Source organism: Dipodomys ordii, unplaced genomic scaffold (assembly GCF_000151885.1).
Source record: "Dipodomys ordii isolate 6190 unplaced genomic scaffold, Dord_2.0 Scaffold139, whole genome shotgun sequence".
NCBI lineage: Eukaryota > Metazoa > Chordata > Mammalia > Rodentia > Heteromyidae > Dipodomys > Dipodomys ordii.
Window position 1 is genome coordinate 1707950 of NW_012267355.1, and position 26298 is coordinate 1734247.

General features: G+C 37.8%; 1 protein-coding gene across 4 annotated transcripts in view; it reads left to right on the forward strand.

Moving 5' to 3' along the window:
* The first annotated feature begins 2517 nt into the window (after positions 1–2517).
* Col11a1 (collagen, type XI, alpha 1) overlaps positions 2518–26298 on the forward strand; it is a 175051-nt gene continuing 151270 nt past the window's right edge. For all 4 annotated transcript variants that reach the window (XM_013031401.1, XM_013031403.1, XM_013031400.1 and 1 more), the window contains exon 1: positions 2518–2623. In XM_013031401.1, coding sequence (XP_012886855.1) covers positions 2518–2623 — 106 coding nt within the window. The remainder of the gene's footprint in view (positions 2624–26298) is intronic.

The following is a 26298-nucleotide window of genomic DNA, read 5'->3' on the forward strand; positions in this document are numbered from 1 at the left end:
GTGATGTACAGAGGGGTTACAGTTACTTAACTTAGGTAATTAGTAAATTTCTTTTTGAACAGTGTCCCCTCTTCGCTCCTTTTTTGGTTTTTTTTTTTTTTTTTCCCTTTCGGCCTTCCTCCCCCATAAGTTGTAAAGTTCATTTTCACCCCAGTGTCTAGTGAGTATCACTGCTGCATTTGCAGGTCCTTTCGCTGCTTTATCTTTAAGAGAAGAACTAGACACTGATTTGCCACAGATACAAAAGATTAGGAAAGATAAGTTCCAAAAGTTTGGCAACTACATACAGATTTTCTCTTTGTGCACGTTTTTGAGGCATCCAAAAGATGGTAAATTAATCTATATTTCCAGTGCAGGGTTGTTAATGTATAATTATACATTCTAACTTCAAATGCAGCATTATATTAAATTATTTTTGGAAATGATATTAATAATTTGAGGTTCTCATTTTAAAAGCAAGGTGACCATATTTCTCTGAAGTTGATACAAAACATCTCAGTTATTGTGCTAACTGAATTAGAAATGAGTGATCTAGATAAACTTGTGTGGGCATGGTTCCTGATCACAGAGCAAGACTTTCATATAGAAGATAGCTCCAGGTGCTCTTCCATTTTAAAGTGTTTTTCTTCCAGTTGTTCAGGTTTTCAATCCCTACATTGCCTTCTTCTCAACTCTTAAGCCATAAGAATGGCTTTGAATATTCAAATGGACCGTATGCTGATGATCAATAGATATTTGTGATCCTAATTGGTCATATGTATTTGGTAAACTGAATTGAAGAAGCCTCTCAAGCATTCAAATGGCTTAAAAACTCAAAGGTTGCCCCAGACAAGGCTTCTAGTTTCTTCTGTTAACAGACAAAGGGTGGTCGTTGACTCAGTACATCTTTATGGAGTGGTTAATGTATGTCAGCACCCTGTTAGACACCTCTGATTGCTGTCCGCTGTGGGACATTCCTTTCAAAGTTTGCAAGAAATAGCTGTGGATCTCAATCGAATGGGCTAATTTAGATGTAGGGGACAATCTCAATTCCAGGTTTCAAGATTACCTGGAGGATGAAGCAGATGCTACGTTTACTGTGATCATGATTTTTCTTTCTAGTTCCCCCACAAGGGTAGGACCAGACCCCTAGGAGAAACTTCAAGCCCAGCCATTTGGGGGCAGGGGTGAAGATTCCCGTTATTTGCTTTCCTTTTCTCTTTCCTGTGCCCCTTGGCTTGCATCATGGATCAGGCATTATCAGCTGGAAACACTGAAGCACTCACCCCTTAATGTCAGCTCTCATAAATATCTTGGTCCTCCTCTCTCGGAGTATGCTTCAACTCTTTATGATGCCAACTTCCCGAATGTTACCTGGTACTGAGTTTAAAGTTTGAAGAGGGAAATCTACCAGTGTTGTCTCTCCAATGAGAGTTTTCCTACAAGCTCCTGGGTCCCTTCATGTAGCCTTCAATCCTTTCTGAATGGAGGATTAAAGAATAATAAGACATGATTTTTTTTTTTTTCGGGGAAGGCCCTATACCCTGAGTCTCCAGGTCCCATTTTTGCAGCTGGGTAAGGTTACCCAGGCCTGGTGGCCAGTCGGGGACTCCTGCAGCTTAGTGGCTCCGCCCATCCCTTCGGACAGACAGAGGCCTGCAGACAGACGGATGATGCCAGTAGACCGGTAGCTGTTCTCATTGAAACCCAGCCGCAGCTCCTGGACAAACTCCGTGTGTGTGTGTGCTTCCCGGGACCTCCAGGGATCCCTTTCATTCCCAAAGTGCTAGAAGTGCAAGCCAGCGTCCTGCAGAACTCCCTTGGGTTTCTATCCAGGGGCTTGTGGGGGGGTGGGGGGTGCCGGGAGAGGGGAGAGGAGAGGCCAGGCGAGATGGGGGTGGAGGTGGCCGGTGGGCTGGGCTTGCAGAAGTCCTGATTCCTGGGCACACCGGCAGAGAGGGGGGCGGGCTCGGGGCTGCCCCAGAGGCGTGTGATTGGGTGCGACCCTGAGCTTGCTGCTTGTCAGTTTCGCCCTGGGTCGGGGAGGGGTGGGGGTGCGCGGGGAGGGCGGGTGGGGGGGAGGGCAGTGGGCGGGGGAGGGGGCTGCCCTGAGCCTCTCGTCCGGCCCACTGACGGCATGAAGCCTTTAGGGGCTACGCCGTGCTCTCAGCTTTTTGGTTAAAGCCCCTCATCCGCCTTCAGTGTGAAGGAAGGCAGGGCCCGGGAGAGGACAGATCCTGGGGTCTCTGTGCCCGGGACCAATCCAGCGTGGAAGCCAAGTTTGGGGTGGGTGGGTGGGTGGGTGGGGGGCGAGAGAGCCGGGAAGGAAGCAGAGCATCACCTTCGAAAAGAAAGAAAGAAAAGAAACTTTTGACTTTAATTTTTCTTTTTAAATCTTCGCTGCTCTCCTCGAATGGCCGTGTAGCGACCACCACCAGCGAGACCCGGGGAAGGGACGAACTTGATCAGTAGTTGCAATTTATTATTTCATTTGTGTTTTTTTTGGGGGGGTGGGGGTTTGAGTTGGGGGGCTGAACGATGGAGCCGTGGTCCTCCAGGTGGAAAACGAAACGGTGGCTGTGGGATTTCACCGTGACAACCCTCGTCGTGACGCTCCTGTTCCCAGCCCGCGAGGTTAGAGGAGGTAAGGAATGCCCGGGCTTGGGGAGGTGGGCGACCGGCTGCGGGGCTCTCTCCTCCAGCGCCCCTCCCCCTCCGCCCCCCCCCCATTCTCTTAAATAGAATCCAGATTGTCGCTGCCACCAGGTTGGAAGTGGGAAGGGAGGAGGTGGGGGGAGGGAGGAAAGAGAGAGCGAGCAAGAGGGGGGGAGGAGAGAGGAGAGTGGAGAGGAAAAGAGAGGAGAGAGGAGAGAAGGAGGAAGAGAGGAGAGAGGAGAGGAGGAGGAGGGAGGAGAGAGGAGAGTGGAGAGGAAAAGAGAGAGAAGAACAGAGGAAGAGAGGAAAGAGGAGAGAGAGAGAGAGAAAGAGAGAGAGTACAATAATAGAGGTAGCAGAAAAAAAAGATCTGTCACGCAGGATGGACTGGATGGAAAATGCACTTTACCACTTTCCAGTATCTTTGACAAGAGAGAGAGAGAGAGAAAAGAATTACCTTGAACAGAAAGAGCAGTTGTACTAAGCTTTTGTTTGAGGTCCAGCGCTCAAATATGCTTTTTGAACAAATCTTTTGGTTTCCTCGGGTTCTAACAAGTGGAGATATCTTTTTAAGGGTGAGCTGAGGAGAAAAATATAGAGGAAGGGTATAAAATGAACCCTGATAAAGTTCTTTGTCTGCCAGGAAGTGAGAAACAGGCCCCTTTTTTTTTGGTTATTGTTTGTTTTTTATTTGGGGGGACTTAAAAGAATGAGGAAAGGGAAGTAAATTCAGAATTTGAGAACACAAGTGTGTGTGTGTGTGTGTGTGTGCAAAATCCTAAAGAGATTTTCCTGGAAAATACTGCACAGATGATAAAATAAAAGGTTTTAGAACACTTTTCCCTAAATTTCAGCCCTCCACTTTTCCCCCCCCTCTCTTACTCTTCTGTGTCCCCCCCAACACATACTTCATAGTTTTCCTGGAGGATGATAAAAAAATTGCCTAGCAAATTGGGTGGGGGTGGAGGAACAGGGAATGAGGGGGAAGGGGAGGGGGCTGGGGGTGGGAGGAGAGAGGTAAGGAAAAGTTCCTACGTGGCACCACCAAATATTGAATGAGCAAGCAGACCTGCTTAGTAGACTGCAGCCCTGTCAGTACCAAAGGAAGGAGAGTGACTTCCCTCCTCCTCTGGCCTGCTTCCTCGCATGCCCCGCCCTTTCCAGAAAGAAAAGGCATCTGGCTGAGCTGGAGTGGTCCCTTAGATGCTTTGGACCCCCTTGCAGGCCAGAATCCCAGGAGTTCAAGGAGCCCAAGCAATGCAGAGCTTTGTCGGGGGTGGGGTGGGGGTGGGAAGTGCCAAGAAACCCAGGGACAGAATGGAGGATGGAGAGGGAAGAAGAGGCTAGATATGAGAGTAGGAGGCCCAACCCTGCCACCATGTCTGACACTTGGCTTTCACTATCCCAAGTAGCAGGCAACTTCTGGATGACTCTGATATTTAATAGTGACTCCGGGCAGAGCCTCCTCGGGGCTAGATTTGAACTGTGAAATGAGTTAGGTCAGTGTGTGGATACACTTATTTGCATGTTTTTTGCAAGGATGAATAAATATCTTTGAAAGTGGAATGCGTTAGAGGCTACACGTTTCACCTTTGGTACCTGGTCACCAGCTGGACTGGTGCGTTTGGTCAGCAGCTCTGCCCTCTGCTGGTATTGCTGATGCTCTGGAATTCAGTCCTCTGCTACAGCAAATGAGGTCCCTTAAAGTTCCTCTGGCTACGCATATAAAATCTCTTAATGAAGAACGGACGTGCCATTTCTTTTTCAGTCAGACACACGTAGACATAGACTTGTTAAAACAGTCATGTATTAAAATATGCAAAAGCAGTGAAATATGTTGAAAGGATACTATTGTGTGAATTCACTGATAGATAACTTAAATGTAGGTACTTTTATTTCTTTCCCACATTAAGCTTTCCAGGAAAGCTCTAAGAAGAGCATAAAAATCAAATTCCTATACTTTCAATGCATTTTTTCTACTTTCAATGTTGCCACACATCGTAACAGATTTATCTAAGTACTACATCAAATAAACAGAAAAAAAAGCCCCAAAACACAAACTCCCTTTCATAGAAAAGCATAAGGTTCAGATGTTGTTGGGTTTCTGTTTGTCATTTCAGGTGGAATACTGTGGATATTATGGTACTTTAGATATCCATATTGTGAGGATTTTAGTATTTTCTCAAGTTGCTTGGTGCTTATTGCTGTGTGGGTGGTCACATGTTGACTTTACCATGTCCTTGCAGACTTTCTGTTCACCTAATAAATGTCTTAAAGAAAAAAAAATATTATATTGATGGTTGAAAAGTGAGTAGTGGTTTCAAAGCCTGAATGACCACATAGGGGAAAAATGAACTCAGCCTCCAGTTCAAAAAAGAGCCTTTAGTTTTTCAGTTGAAGGAGTGAGATTTTTGTACTAGTTTCTGAATAAAAGTATTATATTCTAGCATTAACTTATGACTTATTTCTTTGAGGTGTGGCGGTGTGCTACCATTACTAAATTTACAACAAGGCCTCTTTTCATATCAAATTATCTTTAGATACAATTAGAACATTAAGACCTTAAACAAAAGTTCTGATTTATAGGAAATATAGATTCTGAAGGAAATAATACAGATTTTTTTCTTAGAAGTTAAAGAATTGAAGAATTTCATTTGACAGTCATATTGCTTTACTTTGAAAATCCAGACTCACATGGAAAATTTAACATGCATATTTAAAAAACCCCTCAAACTCCTCTAGGAATTTTACATGCAAGATGAAGTGTTATTTTAATAAATATCTATTAACATTAGATATAATGTTGTATTTTGTACAGTTCCTGGGGACTTTATGGACTTTTTTGTGATAGTCCATTACATACTTTAGATAGGATGTTGGATTTTCCAGGACTTTACAGTAACTGTGCTATGATTATATTATGATATACAGCTTACTGGAAGCACTTTAAAAGTAGTTTATGCAACCGCTAGGTTGAATTGAACACTAAGCAATATACTATTTAATAGCATCTCTTTTATTGTTGTTGTTTTACTGATTAAAATAGGTTTTTGCCTTTAGCCATGAAGTCAAATGTGTCTTGTAAAATGTTGGTCTATTTTAGGAGAAACTTCAGTAGCTTAGCAGCCATGAGTAGTAAGTCCTGCAGAAGTACTGTTTTGAGTGCCCGGGATCAGCAGGTGAAATGGTTCTGTTTTCCAGAGTGTGTTTGATTCAACCTCAGGCGTCGATCCAGTGTGTCCCTTCAGTTAATTACAAATCAGTTCAAAAGTCACACAGGCTTCTGCTAACGAAGGTAGCATTGGATAAGGTTATTATTATTGTGTCTCTTATTAAAGTATAAGAGGTGGCTCACACTTTGTAGAGGTAATCCTCATTTGAGAGAATGCATGGGTAGTTAATTGCAGACATGTTAATTATTTGCCAAGTGGTTTTAAGCTCATTCATGTCATAGAGCGAAATTTGCTTCATAATAAATACTAGACTGAGGTGCTATTTCATGAAGGCTACTTTCTAAGAGGTATATGGGTAAGTTCAAACAAAATTATAAAATAGAAAAATGAGAAATATATTTATGTGTAATATAAGTTTACAGATAATTGAGCTAATTTCGTTTAGATTTTTTGTGTCTCTTGTGACCAAAATAAAAGGATACATTACTTTGTTTATTCCTAAAAAACAACAAAGCACACATCACTTCATTTTGCATTTGTAGGCAGATTGTCTATTTGTTAAAAAGATATATTGTATTCAGAAACTTTTGTTAAATGTCAAAAATGTACATACTACTTTGTTTTCTAAAAAATATTTGAGAAAAGATTGATTTATTGAGGCTTTGATTTATCATTTCCATTAATTAATAACAAAAATTCAAGTTAAGATTGGTTGAGAGTGTCTGTAACAAAATGCTAATGTTTTTCAAAGTAAGAAAAGGTTTTTTGATGAGATTCTTGAAAGTGCCAAACCTAGGAAATAGAGTAATTACTAATTAATCTTACTTGCTCACTGTACTAATGTGAAACTAAGATATAAAAAGAATATGCTTTCTCATAAGATATTTTTTATAATCAAGATTTTTCTAAACACTATAAAGATCTTTAATGATGGTAGGAATTATCTTGATGGATTGACCAAAGCATTACCTGATAGATGAGCTGGAGCTTAGATTAGTGAGGACATGAATCAATGGACATACCTGATTTAAAGAAAATCAGATCAAGACCAAGTTATAGAATGCATTTTAAAATTTCACAATTTCCTAAATTTGAGCAAAGTGATTTTTGATTATTTGATCTTGTTGTCAATCCACCTACTTATGTGATTGTGCAATATTATCTACTTTCTAGTGAAAATGAATTTTTTTCCAAAATATTTTTGTGTACATCTTGTGTACATATTGAATATGCCATAAAATTACATATTTACTTCAAATGAGGAAAATCTTGTCACATTTCTGACCTATCTTAATTTTAACTGGCTGTATGACATTTCATATGCATAATATGGAGTTAATCGTTATCATGGTTTTACTAGGTATTAACCATCCTTTTTTTCCAAATAATAGTCAAATTTAGAAAACTATGGGGAGAGTTTGGTCATGCAAGTTCTAACTTATTTTTGATTGCCTAAGCATCTTCAACTACATAAATACTTTGTCCTGTATGACTTGGGGCAGTTCATTTCTAGAAAGCATTCAGTTCTCTTTGGATTGTCGAGATGCCTGTTGCACTAGCAACATTGAGGACAAACTTTGTTCCACATGAGAAACTATCAGGAAGTAGGGGAATTTAATTTTATACCATAACCTTTATTTCCAGCAGTCTAATTTGTAAGAGCAGGTATATGTACCAAATACATAGTCATTCTATATTTTGGGCAAAAATGAACACATTGATACCCTTAAGAACTTAAATGTGATACTGTTCTTGGTACATTTACAATAAATTCTTACAGTCATAATGGACTCCTTACATGAACAAGGAGTTTAATAATGAGCCATCCCCATCAATTTATATAATTTTTATGTATCATTATTAGGTTTCTCAAGTCCTCAGTTTTTCGATATGAAATATACTTTTCTTACCTCTCTCCCTTTGGAGAAATAATTAAGGGCAGTTGGTGTACTCATTAGGAATTCTAGTCAGTTGCAAAGTGGGGGCCCAAGACTGGTCTTCATTTCTACTTTTACTCCTGTACTTCCCTCATTTAATTCAGGAGAAATGTGAACCTGGGTTGGGAGTGCTGAGAGGAAATCCAACTTTTTTATTTTAAACCATTGAACTTTTGTTTGTTAGCAAAGAATGAGAGGAATACATAGATGTTATAAAAAGTCGCAATGTTCTCTATAAATTTTTTCCCCTTATAGTCAACTTAAGTGTAGTTTTCCATATATTCCAACTTACGTGTGGATTTCCATATACTCCATTGCTGTCTCATCTACAACTTGGGACATATTTTTTCCTCCTAATTTCTCATGCATATTAATTCAAAAGTTAGGAGCACTAAAAATTTAAATTACTTCCTACATTACAATACATCTACTACATTTATTTCTCCTTACTTTAAAACCTTAGTGTGGTTTTAAGTTTATAGGTACCTTTTCTTCTTTCAGTGTGTCAGGACTACATACATAATACTAGCTCGTAGAGAAGATGAAAGACAATTTTAAAGTGATTTAATGAGTAATATCTATTTACCAGGTGCAGTTTTTGGCCTCCTATTGACTTGGCCAGTGGGTCTTTAGACATTGGCTGATCACCAGAACTACTGTTATCTGGTAAAATAAACTCTTTGCTTGCTGCTCATGGAATTAGAGACAGTGCTATTAATTTAGGAGAAAGAACTCAGAGAAAAGAAAGGTTATCATATTTCAGCGTAAGAGACCAGCTTAAATACAACTTGACAATTGAGAACTAAAACAACCTGTGTAAAAGTGCTCTAGCACAATCAACTTTTTGCAAACTCCTCAAACCTTCTTTTTTTCCTTAAAAAGCATTTCTTTCTTATTTTAACTAAATTTAATTGCTCTTGAATGGCCCTGGACTGTACAAGCAATTGAAGGTCCCTATTCATTGAGCTTATAGAGTATCAGTGGATGCTTCCTTCCTCTGGCTAGCTGGCAAACTGACATCCGGGCATAAAGGAATGAATCTCAGACTGTGCAGGGTACTTGGCTTTCCTCTTCACTTAGATTTTTCACATACAGTTACCTGAAAGGATGACTGCTAGAAAGAGATAGTTGCAGGCTGGAGTCAGTGGCTCACAGCTGTCGTCCTAGCTCTTCAAGAGGCTGCGATCTGAACATCTTGGTTCAAAGCCAGCCTGAGTAGGAGAGTCTGTGAGATGCTTACTTCCAATTAATCAGCAAAAAGCCAGAAGTGGAACTGTGGCTTTAGAGGTAGAAGAACAGGCTTGAATGAAAAAGCTAAAGGACAGTTGCCATGTCCTGAGTTCAAGCCCCAGCACAGGAGGATGGGAAGGGAAAGAGCTAGTTGCATTGGCCTTGAACAGGCTAATGAAAATTCAGCTGCCTTTTTCTATTTGGCCCTCTCAGCTCTGCAGAAGAACACGAACTGTAATATTAATATTAAAGGGTGTGTTTGCTTCCCTCTGGACAAAAGTCTAGTAAAGCAGCACATCTTATTATGGATGGCCCCTTTCCTTTTGAATACTCCTCAGTACTCTTAATACTTAACTGTTGAGGGTTAGGATTTCTGTCCAAATGAGTTAGCATAATGTAGGGTGGTCTTCAGATTGTGTACACTCTGTAAGTGCAGGACATTGCTCATCATTTCTCACCTTTCCAGTCAGCTTGCTTCTACTCTTCACTTGACTCTTGTTAAAATTCTTCTCATACTTTCCCTGTTACTAGCCCCTCTCCCTGCAGCCAGATGCCCCTCTAACACTTTATACCTCAGTGCTTGTCTAAATGTCACAGCCCCATGAGGTCTTCTCATTCAGCTACAGGAAGACTACCCAGTGGGGGTTTTCTAGTATGAGGTACTATGGTAACTTTGGGACCCAGGGTTCACATGCAATCTTAAACCAGGCACTGGTGGCTCATGCCTGTAATCCTAGCTACTCAGGAAGCTGAGATCTGAGGATTGTAGTTCAAAGCCATCCCAAGCAGAAAAGCCTGTGAGACTCTTATCTCCAATTAAACACACTTCCCACCACCAAAAAAGAAAGAGAAAGAGAAAGAAAGAAAGAAAGAGAAGAAAGAAAAAAAGGAAGGAAGGAAAGAAGAAAGGAAGGGGGGAAGGAAGGGAAGGAAGGAAGAAAAGAAAAGAAAAGAAAAGAGAAAAAAAGGAAATCCAAAAGTGGAGCTGTGACTCAAATGACAGGGACAGTACTCTGGCCTGGAGTTTAAAACCCAGGACTGGTAGAAAAGAAAAAACACACAAGCTTGTTACAGAGCCCTTATTCTCAGATTCTTTGTTCATGCTTACTTCTTGGGTATTCTAATGTTTTTAGAGTAGCTTTGCTTTATCCTATAACTATAATACCTGTGGGCCTCTCAACTGTACTACAATCATTACTAATTATTATTATTGATTAAAATGGTCACTTGATTCTAGTGGGTAATTTATAATTAATGAGTTAAAATTAATTCATTTACTTAGTTTTAATGTACCACAATTAAGGTAGCTGTACCACAGTGAACCTCATGTTAATTATGGGAATAGAAACTTGAGCTTCAAGAAGGAGATCCGTGAAATGGTTCTGGTAAAGGGTCATGTTATTCAGATAGGTTTTCAGCCTCCATGGAAGTTTAATGGTAGAAGTCCTTTTATCCTTTCATGGAGAAACTAAGCTCAAAAGGTGATGGAGAACCCAACAGCGAGTTATTGGAACCCCTGAAATATGATTTTGTGTCTAAGTTAAGAAGTTAATAGGTGGTACTGATAGTTGTAGTGTTTATTACCTTCAGTATAAAAAGGCCAGATGTGTTCATCGAAAGCTATTTGGAAAGGAATCAACTAGAAGACTGTAATTGAACAACATAGTTTATCTTTACTAAGCCCTAACAAGGAGAGTAACAATTTCAACACTTTGATAAATATTATCATTTGATTTAAAATTATTTCTCTATCTGGGTGTGGTGATGTATACTTATACTTCCAGTACTTGGAAGGCTGAGGCTAAAACACCATGAGTTTGTGGTCAGCTTGGACACGAGGAGAACGTGTCTCAAAAAATTAGCAAATAGCAGGTGCCCATGGCTCATGCCTGTAATCCTAGCTACTCAGGAGGCTTGCATTGGAGGATCACAGTTTGAAGCTAACCTGCACAGGACAGTCTGAGACTCTTATTTCTAATACACTATTCAGTAAAAGCTAGAATTGGAGTGTACTTATTACCTTACTTATGTAACTATAACCCTTCTATACATCACCTTGATAATTTAAAAAAAGAAAGAAAGAAAAGAAAAAAGCCTGAACCCACATGTACCAGCAGTAACCTTATGTAGTCACCCAACTGTACCATACATCAAATGGGATTAAATTATGTCACAACTAGAACTGAGAACTCAATTTGCTTATCTTTGTATGTACATATATATGCATTTTGTGCTGTTCCTGAGCATTAATCTCAGGGTGCTACCCTGAGCTTTTTTGCTCAAGACAGCTCCACTTCCTCCTGCTTTGGGGTGGAGTAGGGGTAGGGGTTAGTTTATTGGAGATAAGAATCTAATGGACTTTCCTGACCAAGCTGGCTTTGAACTGTGATCCTCAGATCCCAGATTCCAGCTAGGATTATAGGCATGAACGACCGATGCATGGCTATTTTTGTATATATTAAACTCATGAGTTCTTCTTTACAAAGTTAGTATGAAAAAAAAAACCAACTCTAAAGTACTGCAATCAATACATTGCTCAGTAGTAAATACTTTCTTTCCTTTCTTTCATGTATATGTAGAAGTGGAGATGAAGCTCAGGGGTGGGGCCAAGCCCTGAATTCCAGCCCCAGGACCAGCACACACACACACACACACACACACACACACACACACACACACGATTAAATAAAAAAAAAACTACTCAGTTTTGTACCAGTTTTTCTTTCAAATGTATTGGAATGTAGAATAACTGTCACATAGTTTCATTTGTGTCACCAGGTGTCTACCACCTTGGCAGAAAGTACAGGATTTGAAAAAGTGTCTCTGTAGATTATTAATTATTCATTTATCCTAGCAAGGAAGGACAAGATTCAAATCTAGTTAACCTGGAGTGATGCAGAAAATACTGAAGGATCTTCTCCTGTCATGGTATTAGCAGAGATTCCATCCCTGCCTTTATTTTTCTTTTCTCTAAATGTCAATAAGGTGGAATTCATTGCTAAGCTTTTCCATATGGAAAGCAATTTTGCACATTCTCTCCAGAAATGCCTCTGTATATTTGGAAATATGGATTGACTACGTTACCACTAGGACTGTGCTTCACTTTAAGATAGAAAATAAAGTGATATTTTTCAGACTGACAAGGACATAAATCATTTTGTCCTTTACTCATGCACTAGCAGAGAAAGTTTAAGACAAGAATAACAATCTGGGAAATTGTTCAGTGCAAATATTCCTGTCACATATTCACTTTTGAATCTTTTATGTTCTTTGAATGTTAATTGAGATAAATTAATTTTGCTTAAATAACAATTGGAAAGAGGCTCCTGTGTATATGATTATCATATTCTATTTGGTCTTAGACTGGGACTTGAACTCAGTACCTAATGATTTTGCACATTGGCTAGAGCTCTATCAAATCAACCATGCCTCCAACCCTTTATATGCTTATTTTAATAAATTATTACTTTAGCTTATAATATAATTTGTATACTATATGCATACAATAGTTACATTATGAAGCATACTAGATAGTCAATAAAATACTTGTTGGATCAATGATTTTGAGTGCACTCAAAAGGGTGCATAATTGTTTCTAAATTAGTGTATTATAGCTATTTCTAACCCCAAACTTGGAGATTTTGCCTTAGTATGTTTTGAATGGAATTCAGGCATAGCTATTTTGTGACATTCTACAGGTAATTTTGATGCACAGCCAAGAGTTTATAAATCCTCAGACACAGTGCATATTAGCTCCACAAACGGGAAGGTGTCTGGCCTTTGTAACCTGATACAGGAAGGTCAGGTGCAAGGTAATCATTGCTCTGCTCAAATCATTTGCTAAACATTCTATTGCCAAGCAGCAAAGATTTGGTGAGAACTGAATCATCAGATACATTGATCACAGTGAAAAAATATATCTTATGTCCATTCTCCTTTCCAGAATATGTAATCAATCAGATTTTCAATAACCATTCTTCTTTTCAACATTAGTCAGATAGTTATATTGGAAATAAACTTTCTTAATTAATAGTCTAGTTTAAAATAACCTTAACTATTTTTTAAAGACAGAAATGTTGTACTTTCCAAACATCCTCATTTGTTTATTTCTTTGTTTTGAATTTTTGACATTATTTCTGCTTTCAATTTTCAGTTCATATAAACCTTAATTATATGACACAGTTGAGGATGATGCCTATTCAGTAACTTCAAGTAATAACTGACTACCATCTCCAGGGCACAAACACTATCTTGGGTGCCAAGTGACAATGGCAAACAGCATGTTTATCTGTTTTCTCATGGGGCATTCACATTACTATGTGAATTGAAAAGGCAATTAACACACTCATTTGTCATTGATTCAACAAACAAGCATTATTAGATCTCTACTATGTGTTCAAGTTGTATTCTAAGCTCATTCAATCACATGGTCAGCAAGAATATGCCAGGAGCATAATATATGCTCTAGCCAGGTGCTGAGCAAAGACAATCAGGGTAATTAGTAACATAAGGTTATTTGAGTCTATAACAGTGATTGATACTTTGAAGGACAGGTGCATGGTTGTAGGGAAATACAGACAAATAAGTCTTCCCTGAAGTACCATTGGAATATTGAAAAATCAAATGAAGGAAGCAGGAAAGAACATTACAGGCACAGGACAAAAGACTTGAAGAACAAGGTTTAACAATATAGCTAAAGAAAAGAAATAAGGGTATAAATGTGAGAAGTAGACAAAAGAGAAGTAGGCAAAGGATGAAAAACAAAGGAGGAGATAACAATGCTTGATAAGAAATGTACTCATTACCTTGCTGTAACCCCTCCTTTGTACAGAATTCTCACAATAAAAAACTTATTTAAAAAAAGATCACATAAATATGCATTTCTGCATGAAACAGAAGCCTGTAATTGAAAAGGTAATGGAGACTGCTAACTTGACAGGGTTGATGCATTCTTGGGTTTTGCAAGGTAGCCCCAACTGATGGTAGCTATTGGATCTTCTGACAAATAGCCAGGTCCTAGGGCCATGCTACCCTTTCTGGAACAGTTTACCTACCACAAAGTAAACTGTGAGTCTCAACACTGATTTGTGCATTTCAGTTACACCTTATATGGAGTCATATCATCAGAGACTTGAGATCTACATATATATATATGTCTTTAGATATATATATATATATATATCTACAGATATATATATATATATATCTGTAGATATATATATATATATATCTGTAGATATATATATATATAATCTTCCTATTTTGTAATGTTCATGAAACAAAGATATATACACACTTAATAAAACCTGTCAGACAAGTAATTTAAAGCCTTCTATGATTGTCCTTCTGATTATCCCAATTCTATAATTTTTTTAGAATATAAAATTTTATTTGTGATCTTTTGGTTTCTGAGGGTACCTGTTGGGCTATAGCCGTTATTTCAACTGAGAAAACAAATTCTTGTAATTATTTTTTAGGGAATAAGTATTTCCTCTACTGAATGCTATGCTAGTGATGCTTTAAAATAGCCTTATCATTGATTGAGTATTGGTTTGAACAATGTTGGTAGACTGCCTCATTTAAAAGTTTTATTCTAGTTCAGATCTTTTCCCTGAATTTTACACTCAGGAACTTGCCTGTCCATTCAACCATTCCTAATGACATTTAAGTTATCACAAACTTATCATGCTTTTAACTATTTACTCCTCTTTGGAAACCTGTTCTCATTTTTCTCTATCTTATGGGTTTATGGTAATAAACTCAATCTTAATTTTCAAATGAAAATATGAAGCCTTTTTAAAATTTTTATTGTAAATAGTGTACAGAAGGGTTACAGTTACATGAATAAGGTAATGAGCATTGTTATCTCCTCTGTTTTTCCCCTACCATCCCTTCCCTCCCCACTTCCCCAACTCCCCCCCTCCCCCGGCAAGTTGTAAATTTCATTTTCTACATAGTGTCTTGTACATGTCATTTGTTACAATGGGTCAACCTGTATCCTTGTTTCAACATTTTGTTATTTCCCTTCCCCCCCCCAAATTAGAAAAATGTATATACAAGATGCAGGGCACCGACATCAAATACAGTGAAACACAGGGGTTATACCGTGGGGGAAGAACATACAAGAGAAACAAAAAAAAATCACATAGTATATTTTAGATACATTAAAAACAATAGAAAGAAAGAAAAAATCAAGTTGTGTCCCTATCTTGGGGCTCATTTCACTTACCATTATCTTCTAAGATCATATGTACATAGCTTTTTACCTTTTCTGCTTGTCCTCGACTTATACTAGTTATTTCAAATAAGGGAAACCATGGGCCCTATGTTTTGAAGCCTTTTATTAATTTTTTTTATGTAGACACTTGGGCTTGAACTCAAGGCTTGGGCACTATCCCTTACCTTTTTTGTTCAAGGCTGGTGTTCTACCACATGAGCCACAGCTTCATCTCCAGCTTTTTGCTCGCTAATTAGAGATGAGAGCCTCAAAAACTTTTCTATCCAGACTATCTTCGAAGTGAGATGCTCTGATTTCAGACTCCTGAGTCATTAGGATTATAGACACGAACTACTGGTGCACGGCTTTCAGTCATTTTCGACTATTATTCTCATATTCCATATCTAACCCATTCCCAATTCCTGTCCACTGTGATTTCACACATCATCAGAGGCCAACCAAGCATTTCACCTCACAGTAAGAGAGCAGCATTTCATGTCTTAAGGATTAAATATTTCTCACTCCTCTGTGATTCTGCTCCACAGCACTGTTGTCTCAGTGGTCTGAAAATATTAAGTTTAATGGGAAATTTCTGCGCCTTACTCTCAATTTGTCTGTGAACCTAAATCTTCTCTGAAATAAAGAGTCATGAAAAAAGTTGGTTCACATCATCTATCTCCCTTTAACCTTCTAGCGGGTTCCATCTCACTTGGAATGAAATCCAGTCTCTTGTAGATTCCATAGCATTTGCATCATCTGCCTTCATTAACGATGCCACTCATTTCTCTGACCTACTTTCTCAGTTCCTTTATACCCTCTTCTCCTTGCCTTTCCTCCAACAATCTAAGTTGACTCACGCCAGGTTCTCCCAATATGTTTTTCTTTTGTGAATATTAATATATTATGCAAAATTGTTAGGACAGAGGAGCCTCTTGTGGCTTCTTGGATTCTATATATACTTTTTCTTATCAAGTACTCCCTTGATAAGAGTTTATATGATATCGTAATTCATTTGTTTGCAAACTCATCTGTAATCATTTCCTGATTTATTTTCCCATGTAGTACTAATCTCAGATAGTTATTCTATATAAAAATCATAATGAAATATTTAAATTAACAGAGATTATTTTAATGTTTTATATAAAACAGACAAGTAGGTCTAATTAGAATTAGATCAGATGTAAGAATTAGATAATATAGAATTAGATTGATAATTATATAGAATTATATAATCATATAAAATATAGTATTAGATAAGAATTAGTACCAGTGTGATCAGTAGTTGTACTTACAGATGCTAGTAGAATCTAGGCTACAGTTATACAATAATTTCGAGATTTCTGTGTGTGTGTGTGTGTGTGTGAGTGTGAGTGTGTGTTGATACTGGGGCTTGAACACAGGGCTGAGTTTTACCATTCACTTAAGGCTAATCCTCTATCAGTTGAGCCACACCTCTCCTACTTGCTTTTTGTTTGGAAATTAATTAAAGAATCTTTTCTACCCAGACTGAATTGGAATAGCAATCCTCCACTCTCAGCTTTCCGAGTAGCTAGAATTACCAGCAGGAGCCACCAGCACCCAGCTCCATTACAAGATTTCTGAATCTCTAGAGTGCTAGTTAATACAGATTTTGTCCATATCATCCATAAATTTATAGTATTTTTATTTCAATATACTTTTTTCCAGGATGCCAATCAAAATAGGGAGTTTTGTGATAGCCTTATTCGTACTATTTTATGAGTGTATATGTATAGGCATTAAGTAATCAAAGTATTAATTATAATATAGTTCAGTTGACTATAACACTTTTTTGAGTGTTACTACATGGAATAATGTGAACTATAAAATTATAGCATTTCTAATATCATTTTATTGGTTACTATTGTAGTAGGCAGATCATTTGTCTAACTGTGCTGTTTTGGTGTTATCTTCTGTTTTCTCTATTTTGTTTTTTTTGTTAGTGGTTTTTCCGGGCTGGCCTTAAACTCATGATTCTACTTCAGTCTCCCAAGATCTAGAATATACCACCATGCCTGACTGTGCTGTTTCAACAACAAAAATGAGATTTTAGATAAAAATAGAAAGTCTAATAGTTTCATGTTGGTATTTAGGAACCTATCCATATGACTTCTATTGACATTATTTGTGGCACATGGTCATCAAAAGTTGAACTAATGCATCTTTTGAAATATTGCAGAATTTAATTCAATATTCTTAGTTTGCTAATTATTTGTTTTACTTTATAATGCAAGGTTCATGTGTGACATATGGACATATAAAATGAATAAAAGAGCTGGCTAGAATGGCTCACACATGTAATCAGAGCTACTTAGGAAGTTGAGGTCTGGAGGAATCCTGTTTGAAAGCAGCCTTATCAGGAAATTACACATGGCTCCTTCACCTATTACCAACAAAATATGGCCTAAGGAATGGCTCAGGTGGTTAGAGAACCAGCCTAGCATGCAAATTAAGCAAGCTTAAGACCTAGTTCAAACCACAGTATTGGTAAATAGGTGCATAAATAAATGAAATAATAGTGCCAGAAAATAATAATCTAATACTAGAAAACATTAGACCATTCAAACAATGTAATAATCTGGGTTACTCTGTTTAAGCTATAATTTTAGCAATTTTATGCAGTACAATGGAAAAATCATGAAAAGAAAATAGATATAGAGAGAATATATTAGTATTGTATATAATATATATATAGAAAGAGTATATTAGTATTAGGTCATGCTGAATGTTCATAGTGGAGTGCTGGACATAAGGTGTTGATTTGAGATGAGTTTGGTTGTATTAGCTAGGTTCCAGAAAACCTCCTGAGTCCTATGTAACTGGAATAACATATGACTATACTGGGTAGATTGCTAGGCGATGTGTACATTTTCTGGATGATGTATAGTGAGCATTTACCAAGAGATGGCTATTGAGCTATTCTTTCCCAGGTACTCAAGCAGATACCAGGAACTGAATTAATTATGGCTCTGGGAAACTATGGATGGAATTCACTAGTAATGTCCTATTGAAATTGTCCTGAAACTCTGGAACGTCCAAGAATAATAATTATAGTTGTTATTTTTATTGAACATTTCACTATGAATTAAAATCTAAAACTAGTACTTGGAGGAATAAAGTAGGTTAGCTAAAGTCACACATATAATAACTACTGAGCTTGAGTTAGCAGAAACTGACTTGTTAATTATTGTCTGAAAACATGACAGATCCCAAGCTCTAGACAATTTGTGAAAAGTTTTTATGAGTTTGACATCTAGAATAGTATTTGTAGTAGGTAAATTGTAACAGTCCATTTTGTCTCCTGACACATGCACACATGCACACACACATTTTATTGCTTTGGATACTCATCTGAGTAGCAAAGCATTTTGTATCTCTGGTGGAAGATGGCTCAGAATTCCCTCTCATTTTAAAAATTCTGTATTTCTTTCCATATTTGTCTGCTTTGTGCATTGCCTTTGATAGGAGGTACACAATCAGGATAAAGTGTATTAGAAAGGCTACTTCACATTTGATTTTTAAATTTATTATTATTATTACCATATCTGAATTAAAAAAAAAGACCTAGTAAATCTGGAAACTCTTGAAGTTGTTAGTTAATTGGTACTTTTTTTTTATTTGTGAAGATACTGTACAGAGGGGTTACAATTACATGGGCAGGATAATGCGTACATTTCTTACCAAGCATTGCAGCCTCCTCCTTTTGTTTACCCTTCACATCCCTTCCCAGCCTCCCCCCTCCCCCCCAATCTTAATTGGTACTTCTATCTTTCTTCCTCTCCCTTTTCAGGTTGGTGAGAAAGATGCTTCAACTCAGAGACATGATGCAGGATGCTACTCATTCATTCATTAAATACCTCCCTATTGGTTACTCATTGTGTTTTCAGTGTCTATGCCTTGGCAATACAACAGTTAACATTAATGGTACTACTACTAACATTTATTATTACAGAGTTACCAATCTAGCATGGAAGAGAGGGAGAGAGGGAGAAGGGGAGAAAGGGAGAGAGAATTAGAAGGAAAGAGATTGGTATCAGTATGTGCTTGGGAAAAACAGTAATCTAGGAGCATATAGTCTGCAACTACAATCTAATGATTTTACAAAAAAAAAAAAAAAAAACCAACAGTCTATGGACCGCTTCTTGTATGTTCTTCCCCCGTGGTATAACCCCTGTTTCCACTGTATTTGATGTCGGTGCCCTGCATTTTGTACATATAGTTTTCTAATTGGGAGAGGGGAAGGGAAATAACAAAATGCTGAAACAAGGATACAGATTGAGCCACTGTAACAAATGAGATGTACAAGACACGATGGAGAAAATGAACTTTACAACTTGGGAGGGGAGAGGGGAGTTGGGGAAGTGGGTAGGGAAGGGATGACAGGGGAAAAACGAAGGAGGGGGTAACAATGCTCGATAAGAAATGTACTCATTACCTTACTCATGTAACTGTAACCCCTCTTTACACTATTTTTACAATAAAAAAACATTAAAAAAGAGCATAGAGAGCATTGTGAGAGGGTTACGTGCCCACATTGCAAAAAAAGTACAGATTTCCTGGAGATCATGTGTAGAGCTAGTTCAAAGGTCAACTACATCTGAATCAATCAGGTTTCATTCATGGCTGCACATTAAATTCACTTGGTAAATTCTTAAAACATCTGGATGCCTGAAACCCACCTGGGTCATTCTAGTGTGCTGGTTCTGAGATGGAATGTAGACACTCTCCTGTTCAGAGAAAAAAAAAGGTTCTGTAGGTAAGCGGGCCATAGTGGTTCATGACCATTATCCTACTACTTGTGAGGTGGAGATTGGATGATCATGGTTTAAGGCAAGCCTGGACAGAAAACTTGTGTGGTTCCATCTCAACCCATGCCTGGGTACAGTGGGCCATTATCTACCATCCCCAGTAACACGGAAAATCACAGGTAGGAGGTCCATAGCCTGACCTAACCCAGGCATAAAGTGCAAAATATAAAAAGGAGCTGGAGAAGTAGCTCAAATGGTAGCGCAATTATCTAGCAAAGTATAAGGCCTTGAGTATAATGCATATATACATACATATGTATGCTTAGAATGCATATACTGCATATATATGCATTTTATATATAATGAAGCATTATGTTATATATGCAATATTATATATATATATATATATATATATATATATATATATATATATATATATGCATGCATTCTAAGTGATTCCAGTAACAAGGTTAAGAAACCAATCAACTGTTTTTAACTAATAGATTAGGCAGGGTGGGAAAACAACTCCTCCAAACAAAGCTATCAAGGTACATTGTAGAGGCTGAAAGTTTATTCCAGCTGGAGTGATACATTTGGAGGTGGACGAATAGAAAGGGATTCTGGAATAAAAAAGTTTGAGGTCCCGATGTGTTCTTTTCTGGTGAGGAATAGTAACTTGGAGAGGACACCCTAGGAGTTTTCAGCCAGTGGCCAATTCATGGCAGGTGAGCACTGCCCCTGGAGTTCAGCAGCCATGGGTGAGGTGCACTGGGGAGAATTTGGCAGCCCAATGTGCTGTGTTGATGTCTTATTGGCAAGCTTGATGCTATCATTGGCTTAACTATGCTTTGTGGCATCTATGCTGTAGAATTTGATGTTTCTTGTCTTTCCTCTTCACTGATTTTTTTTATCCTCCAGGACTCAGTTTATAATGATCAGATAAAAGATGTTAGCTATTGCAGGCTGTATAGACTCTACTGAGTCATTTTAGTGCAGAAAAGAGCTATAAGCAATAAAGTAATGAATGAGTGTTCTATGTCCTAATAAAAACTTTACATATAAATGCTGCAGTTTAAATTTTATAGTTTTAATGTTTCACAGAACATTTTTAATTTATTTTTGTCAGTCATGACTTTTGAACTCAGGGCCTTGGCGCAGTCCCTGAGCTCTTCTTCAAGGGTAGCATTCTACCACTTTGAGCCACAGCTCCATTTCCAATTTTTGAATGGTTAGTTTTAGTTGAGTCTCATGGAAGCTGGGTGCCGGTGGTTCACACCTGTAATCCTAGCTACTCAGGAGGCTGAGATCTGTGGATTGCAGTTCAAAGACTGGGCAAGAAAGTCTGTGAAAATCTTATCTCCAATAAACCACCAGAAAACTGGAAGTGGTGCTGTAGCTCAAGTGGTAGAGCACTAGCCTTGAGCTGAAGAGCTGAGCGACAGCTCCCAGGCCCAGAGATTAAGCCCCATGCCCCCTTCCCCCCCTTCCCCGGGCGCGCGCGCACACACACACACACACACACACACTCTCTCTCTCTCTCTCTCTCTCTCTCTCTCTTTCTCAAAAGTCTCATGGGGACTTTTCTGCCTGGGCTGGCTTCAGACTATGATCCACAGATCTCAACCTCCTGAGTAGCTAGGATTATGTACCATATAAAACAAGGGAGCAATGAGGTCTTAAGTCAGAAACAGTTCTCAGCAACTGTTTAATGATATTGATGACAACAAATGTCAACTCTTCTGGCAAAACCTCTTTTCAGTTATTCTCACTTTAAAGATGTGGAAATGGAGGCAATAACATTCACCATCACAAAGGTCAGCATCTTAGTGGTAGGGGTAGAACTCAGTGGCAGCCTGATTTCCAACATTATATGAATTCTGTTCACAACATGTCATGGGGATATGCGAAGAGGCTGATAGGAGGAACGAGAGGAAATAATCCTCTGAGATCTTAAATCAGAAAGACATGTGGATGCTGAGTGCCACATGGAAAAGGGATCAAAGACTTGTGATCAAAGTGGTTGATGAACAAGTGGAGGCATTCAGAAAGTCAACAGAACCCAACCCAAAAGACATGCAAAAGCCACACAAATTCTTCTGTCATGACTGCAAAGACCTGGGGTCTTCACAGGAAGTTTACTACTGTGTACTTTTACATAGTAAATATAGTCAGTCAGCATTTCCACAGTTCAGGTTGTGTATGTTTGTGTTGGTGGGTGTATGCATGTGTGTGCATGCATATTATTTTCTAGTTTGAGGGTAAAAAGGAAAGAATCTGCAAATAGTTGAAATCAAGAATGAATGATGCTGTTCTAGAGGTGTCTGTACACCTAAGTCATCCTTCGGAGTTGGGGAAATGTCTGCTGGAGAAGATTGTGCATCTGGTATGGGCTGTTTATTCCACAGGCAAGGTAAAGCAAACTGTTTCAAAGAGGGAGAGTAGGATTTATAGAGGGCCCAAGGCAGACAAAAGAACATTGAGATTTAGTATGAACTGTATTACCAGAGCACTGGCTGAGGAAGGAAATACAGAACAATGAGAGATCTTAGTCCTATTCCACAAGCAGCTGGAGAGGATTGCTGGGATAAGTGGGTGTCTCCAGTTCCTGGGGAGTTTATATGCAAGGAATGTGGTATGTGGATCCCATCTGGAAGTCCTGGGGTTCTCTGAAGGCATTTGAGTAGCAGAGTGACTTGAAGCAGGGAATTTTGGAAGCTCAGTCAAGCAATGGTATGCAGGTTGGTGGGAAAAGACAGGAATCCAGCTAAGTGGACTTTCCACTGGGGCCTTTCTTCTGGCATCTATTCCTCTATTTAATTAGCCTATAGGTATGTAATACAAGATAGGAGATTATTGCTGAATTAAGCATATCTGAATTAGACATTTTTATCATATACTGTAATGAATTAGACATATCTGAAATGCTTAACTATGGTCTGTGAAGCTATTGGAAACAAAGATGAAGTCACTGATGGATTGCTATGAAGACTGAAAAATTTCACTTTTTAAAATGTCTCATATTCTCTGTACATCACCTTTATGATAACAAAAATGAAAAAAATCTCACATCAACCCCAATAAATTATTGCTTTTAATTTTTAAAGAAAGCTAACAAAATCTGAACAATAGTTTCCTCAACATACATATGTGTGAACATAAACAGTAAAATTCAGATTATGAGACTTTGTTAAGCACTGACAATGAGGTTTTTAAGATCAAATAACAGTTAGAATTTCACATTGGCTGAACTTATTATTTACTCCACTTGAACTAAAGAAGAGATGAAACCTTCAAGACCCACTTAAGTTTTACTGCTCTGTAACTTCATATGTCTTTTTAGAAAAAAATAACTAAAACCTTTATTATATGTCTCCATTTTCTTTTTCTGTTTTTAGGAGGCAATTGTGATTTCATATCATATGTCTCTTACAAAGTACTTTGTCAGACTTTAAAAGCCATGCCCTTATTTTGAATCCTGTAGAAGGAGTGTGTTCTTATCACATTGATTTCAAATTAGAAAGGAATAAATGTGACAAAGTCTATGCTCTTGTAAAAGGTCATTGTGCTAAAAGATACTCTATAAAGAAAGGGAATGTTGTGGTCCATTGTGGGTACCATTTACCTATGGCAGACTTTGACCATGACCCTGTATTCTTTCTTTCTTTCTTTCAATCTTCATGGCTGTGTTTGGGTCTGTGCTGGAGTCTTAACTCCATCCAGGGCAAGAAGATAAAATAAAATAAAGCAGATACCCTGCTGTGGTTTCTCAATAACATTTGCCTTCACTGTAACTTATATCCTGCAATTATGAATCAAGTTTAATTTAAAATAACTATCTACATCAGGAATCAATTAGCTGACTCAAGATAATTTGGGGCAATTATATGTATGTTTTTCAGTTCTGTTTTGCAAAGTTTTATTTGTGGCATATAGAAATGAGGGTGGTGAAAGGGAAAAAGCAGACTTGCATTTATACTGACCAGTGGAGGCTGGGCAGGTATCTTTAATTTGCTCTTTGCTGCTCCATTATTGTGAATATTAATGTCTTCGAAGAGCCTTCTTAGTAATTGGTACACAATAGGCTATCTGACATAGAAGGGTCTATAAACTTTATTTTCTTAGTTTTATGATTACAAAAATAAGAAAATAAGAATAGCAATCTTATTGGTCTAAACAAGACCATTGTAACTATGACTTGTAAAAGTTATGTTCCCAAATACTATTATGATTTTCTTAAAATATTCCAAGACTGCACTAAATATAACCACATCCAACAAAAATACACTTTTTTCTGAAATGTCTTATTTTCACAAAGTATCTGTTCTTTTCTTCATGGGTTTTTTGTGTTTTTTTGGTGTTGTTGATCCTGGTCCCTGAGATTTTTTGCTCAAAGCTAGCTCTCTACTCCTTGAGCTTCAGCTCCACCTCTGGCTTTTTTTTTCTTTCTTTTTTTTTGTGGTTAATTAGAGATATAGTAACAGTCTCACAAACTTCTCCATGGGATGGCTTTGCACTATGATCCTTTTCTCTCAAACGCCTGAATTGGTATGAGCCATGGTGTGAGCCACAGGTATTCTACTTGAAGTATCTGTTCCTTATATTTTTTAAAAAAATAATATGGATAATGTGTGCTGTACTCTATAATACATTGATTTTCATTCAGAAACTTGATACAACTAACAGACAGGGTATTATTATTGTTGTTATTGTTATCATTACTTGTTTTTAAACTTATTTCTGGTAATACTGGGAACTGTTCTCATGGACTTACACTGTAGTTCTAGCCCCTCTCTTTGCCTTTCTTTTCCTTCCTCCCTTCCTTCCTTCCTTGCATCCTTCCTTCCTTCTTTCCTTCAGCTCTTTCTTTCTTTCACTCTTTCTTTCTCTCTATTTTTCATTAGTTACCTTTAGGTTATGATCTCTTTTTATGCTTGGGCCAGACTGGATTACATCTTCCTATCTGTGCTTATTGGTGACTCTGGGCTTACAGGTTCATACCCCCATACCCAGCACTTGGTTGAGATGGCGTCTTGTGAATTTTTATGCCCAAGTTGACCTCAAACTGTGATTCCCTGAACTCTCCCTACAAAGTTGCTATGGTTATGGGCTTGAATCAGTGTTTTTGGCAGGCCTTTTTATTAATGAGAATCACATACATTATACCATATAAAGCATGATTACACACATCTTCTTACATTTTTTGTACATATAGAAGTCAGTATCCTCAAAATGTGTTAAGCAGAAATCAGATGCATACTGCTCAAAAGCTCTCATTTTTAGGCTCATATATCCTATAATTACTGTAAACAAATACAGGTGAAAATCACAATATCTTTTCTTTTTTAAATTAATTTACTTTATTGTTATTATAACAGTGATATACAGAGGGATTACAATTGCATGAGGGAACAGAAGACACCATAAGAAGGAAATGTGCTCACTACCTGACTTAATGTAATTGAAAATAGTCATTTTCAAATAGAAAAACCCTGTTGTATGTTAGCCTCTAATTTTGGGAGAGAGAAGTTGTGGTGTTATTATTTCCTGGTGCTAAAATCAGGTCCTGTCTTTTCATCAGGTTCTCTGAAGGCACAGCACATTTACAGTGTAAAATATATTGTGAAATGTAATGATAATCTTGTAACAATTGAAACTCAGGTGAAATATTATTATTATTAATAATTATCAATACTAGTAGTTACTGCTTTCAGACAGGAACAAACAAAACAGTGCTTTTTGTATTTCTATAACAGTAGACCCTGCCTCTCATGGTAGTTACTGTGGATATCTAGTGCTTCCAATTGGAATATATGAGGTAAGGACTACATCTCAGGGATGTTGAGTAAAAATTTTTGCTAGTACATGGTCTACTCTGAATATTTCATTTTTGAATACAGATATAAATACAACAGATCAATTTTTATTGAAGGTTATGGGTTCTAACACCCATTATTTGAGTTTGAACTCAGGACTTCATACCTGTTTGATTTTCTTGCATAACTTTTACTTAATGACTTGAGCCATGCTTCCAGCACAGTTCTGTGCTCGTTATTTTGGAAATGGGGTCTTCAGATGTTTCTGCCCTAAGTAGGCTTGAGTTCCTCTGATCTCAGCCTTCTTGAATAGGTAAAATAACAGGCATGAACCACTCATTCTCAGTTTAAAAATCATTTTTAAAGCTCGTTTTGGACATGACAACTTATACTTCTCATTGTTGCAACAGGTCCACCTGTATCCTTAAATGACTTGTTTTTCCCCATCTCCTCCACAAGTTATACTGACATCAAATATAGTGAAAGCAGGGGTTATACTGTGGGGGAGGGACATACAAAGCAACAAAG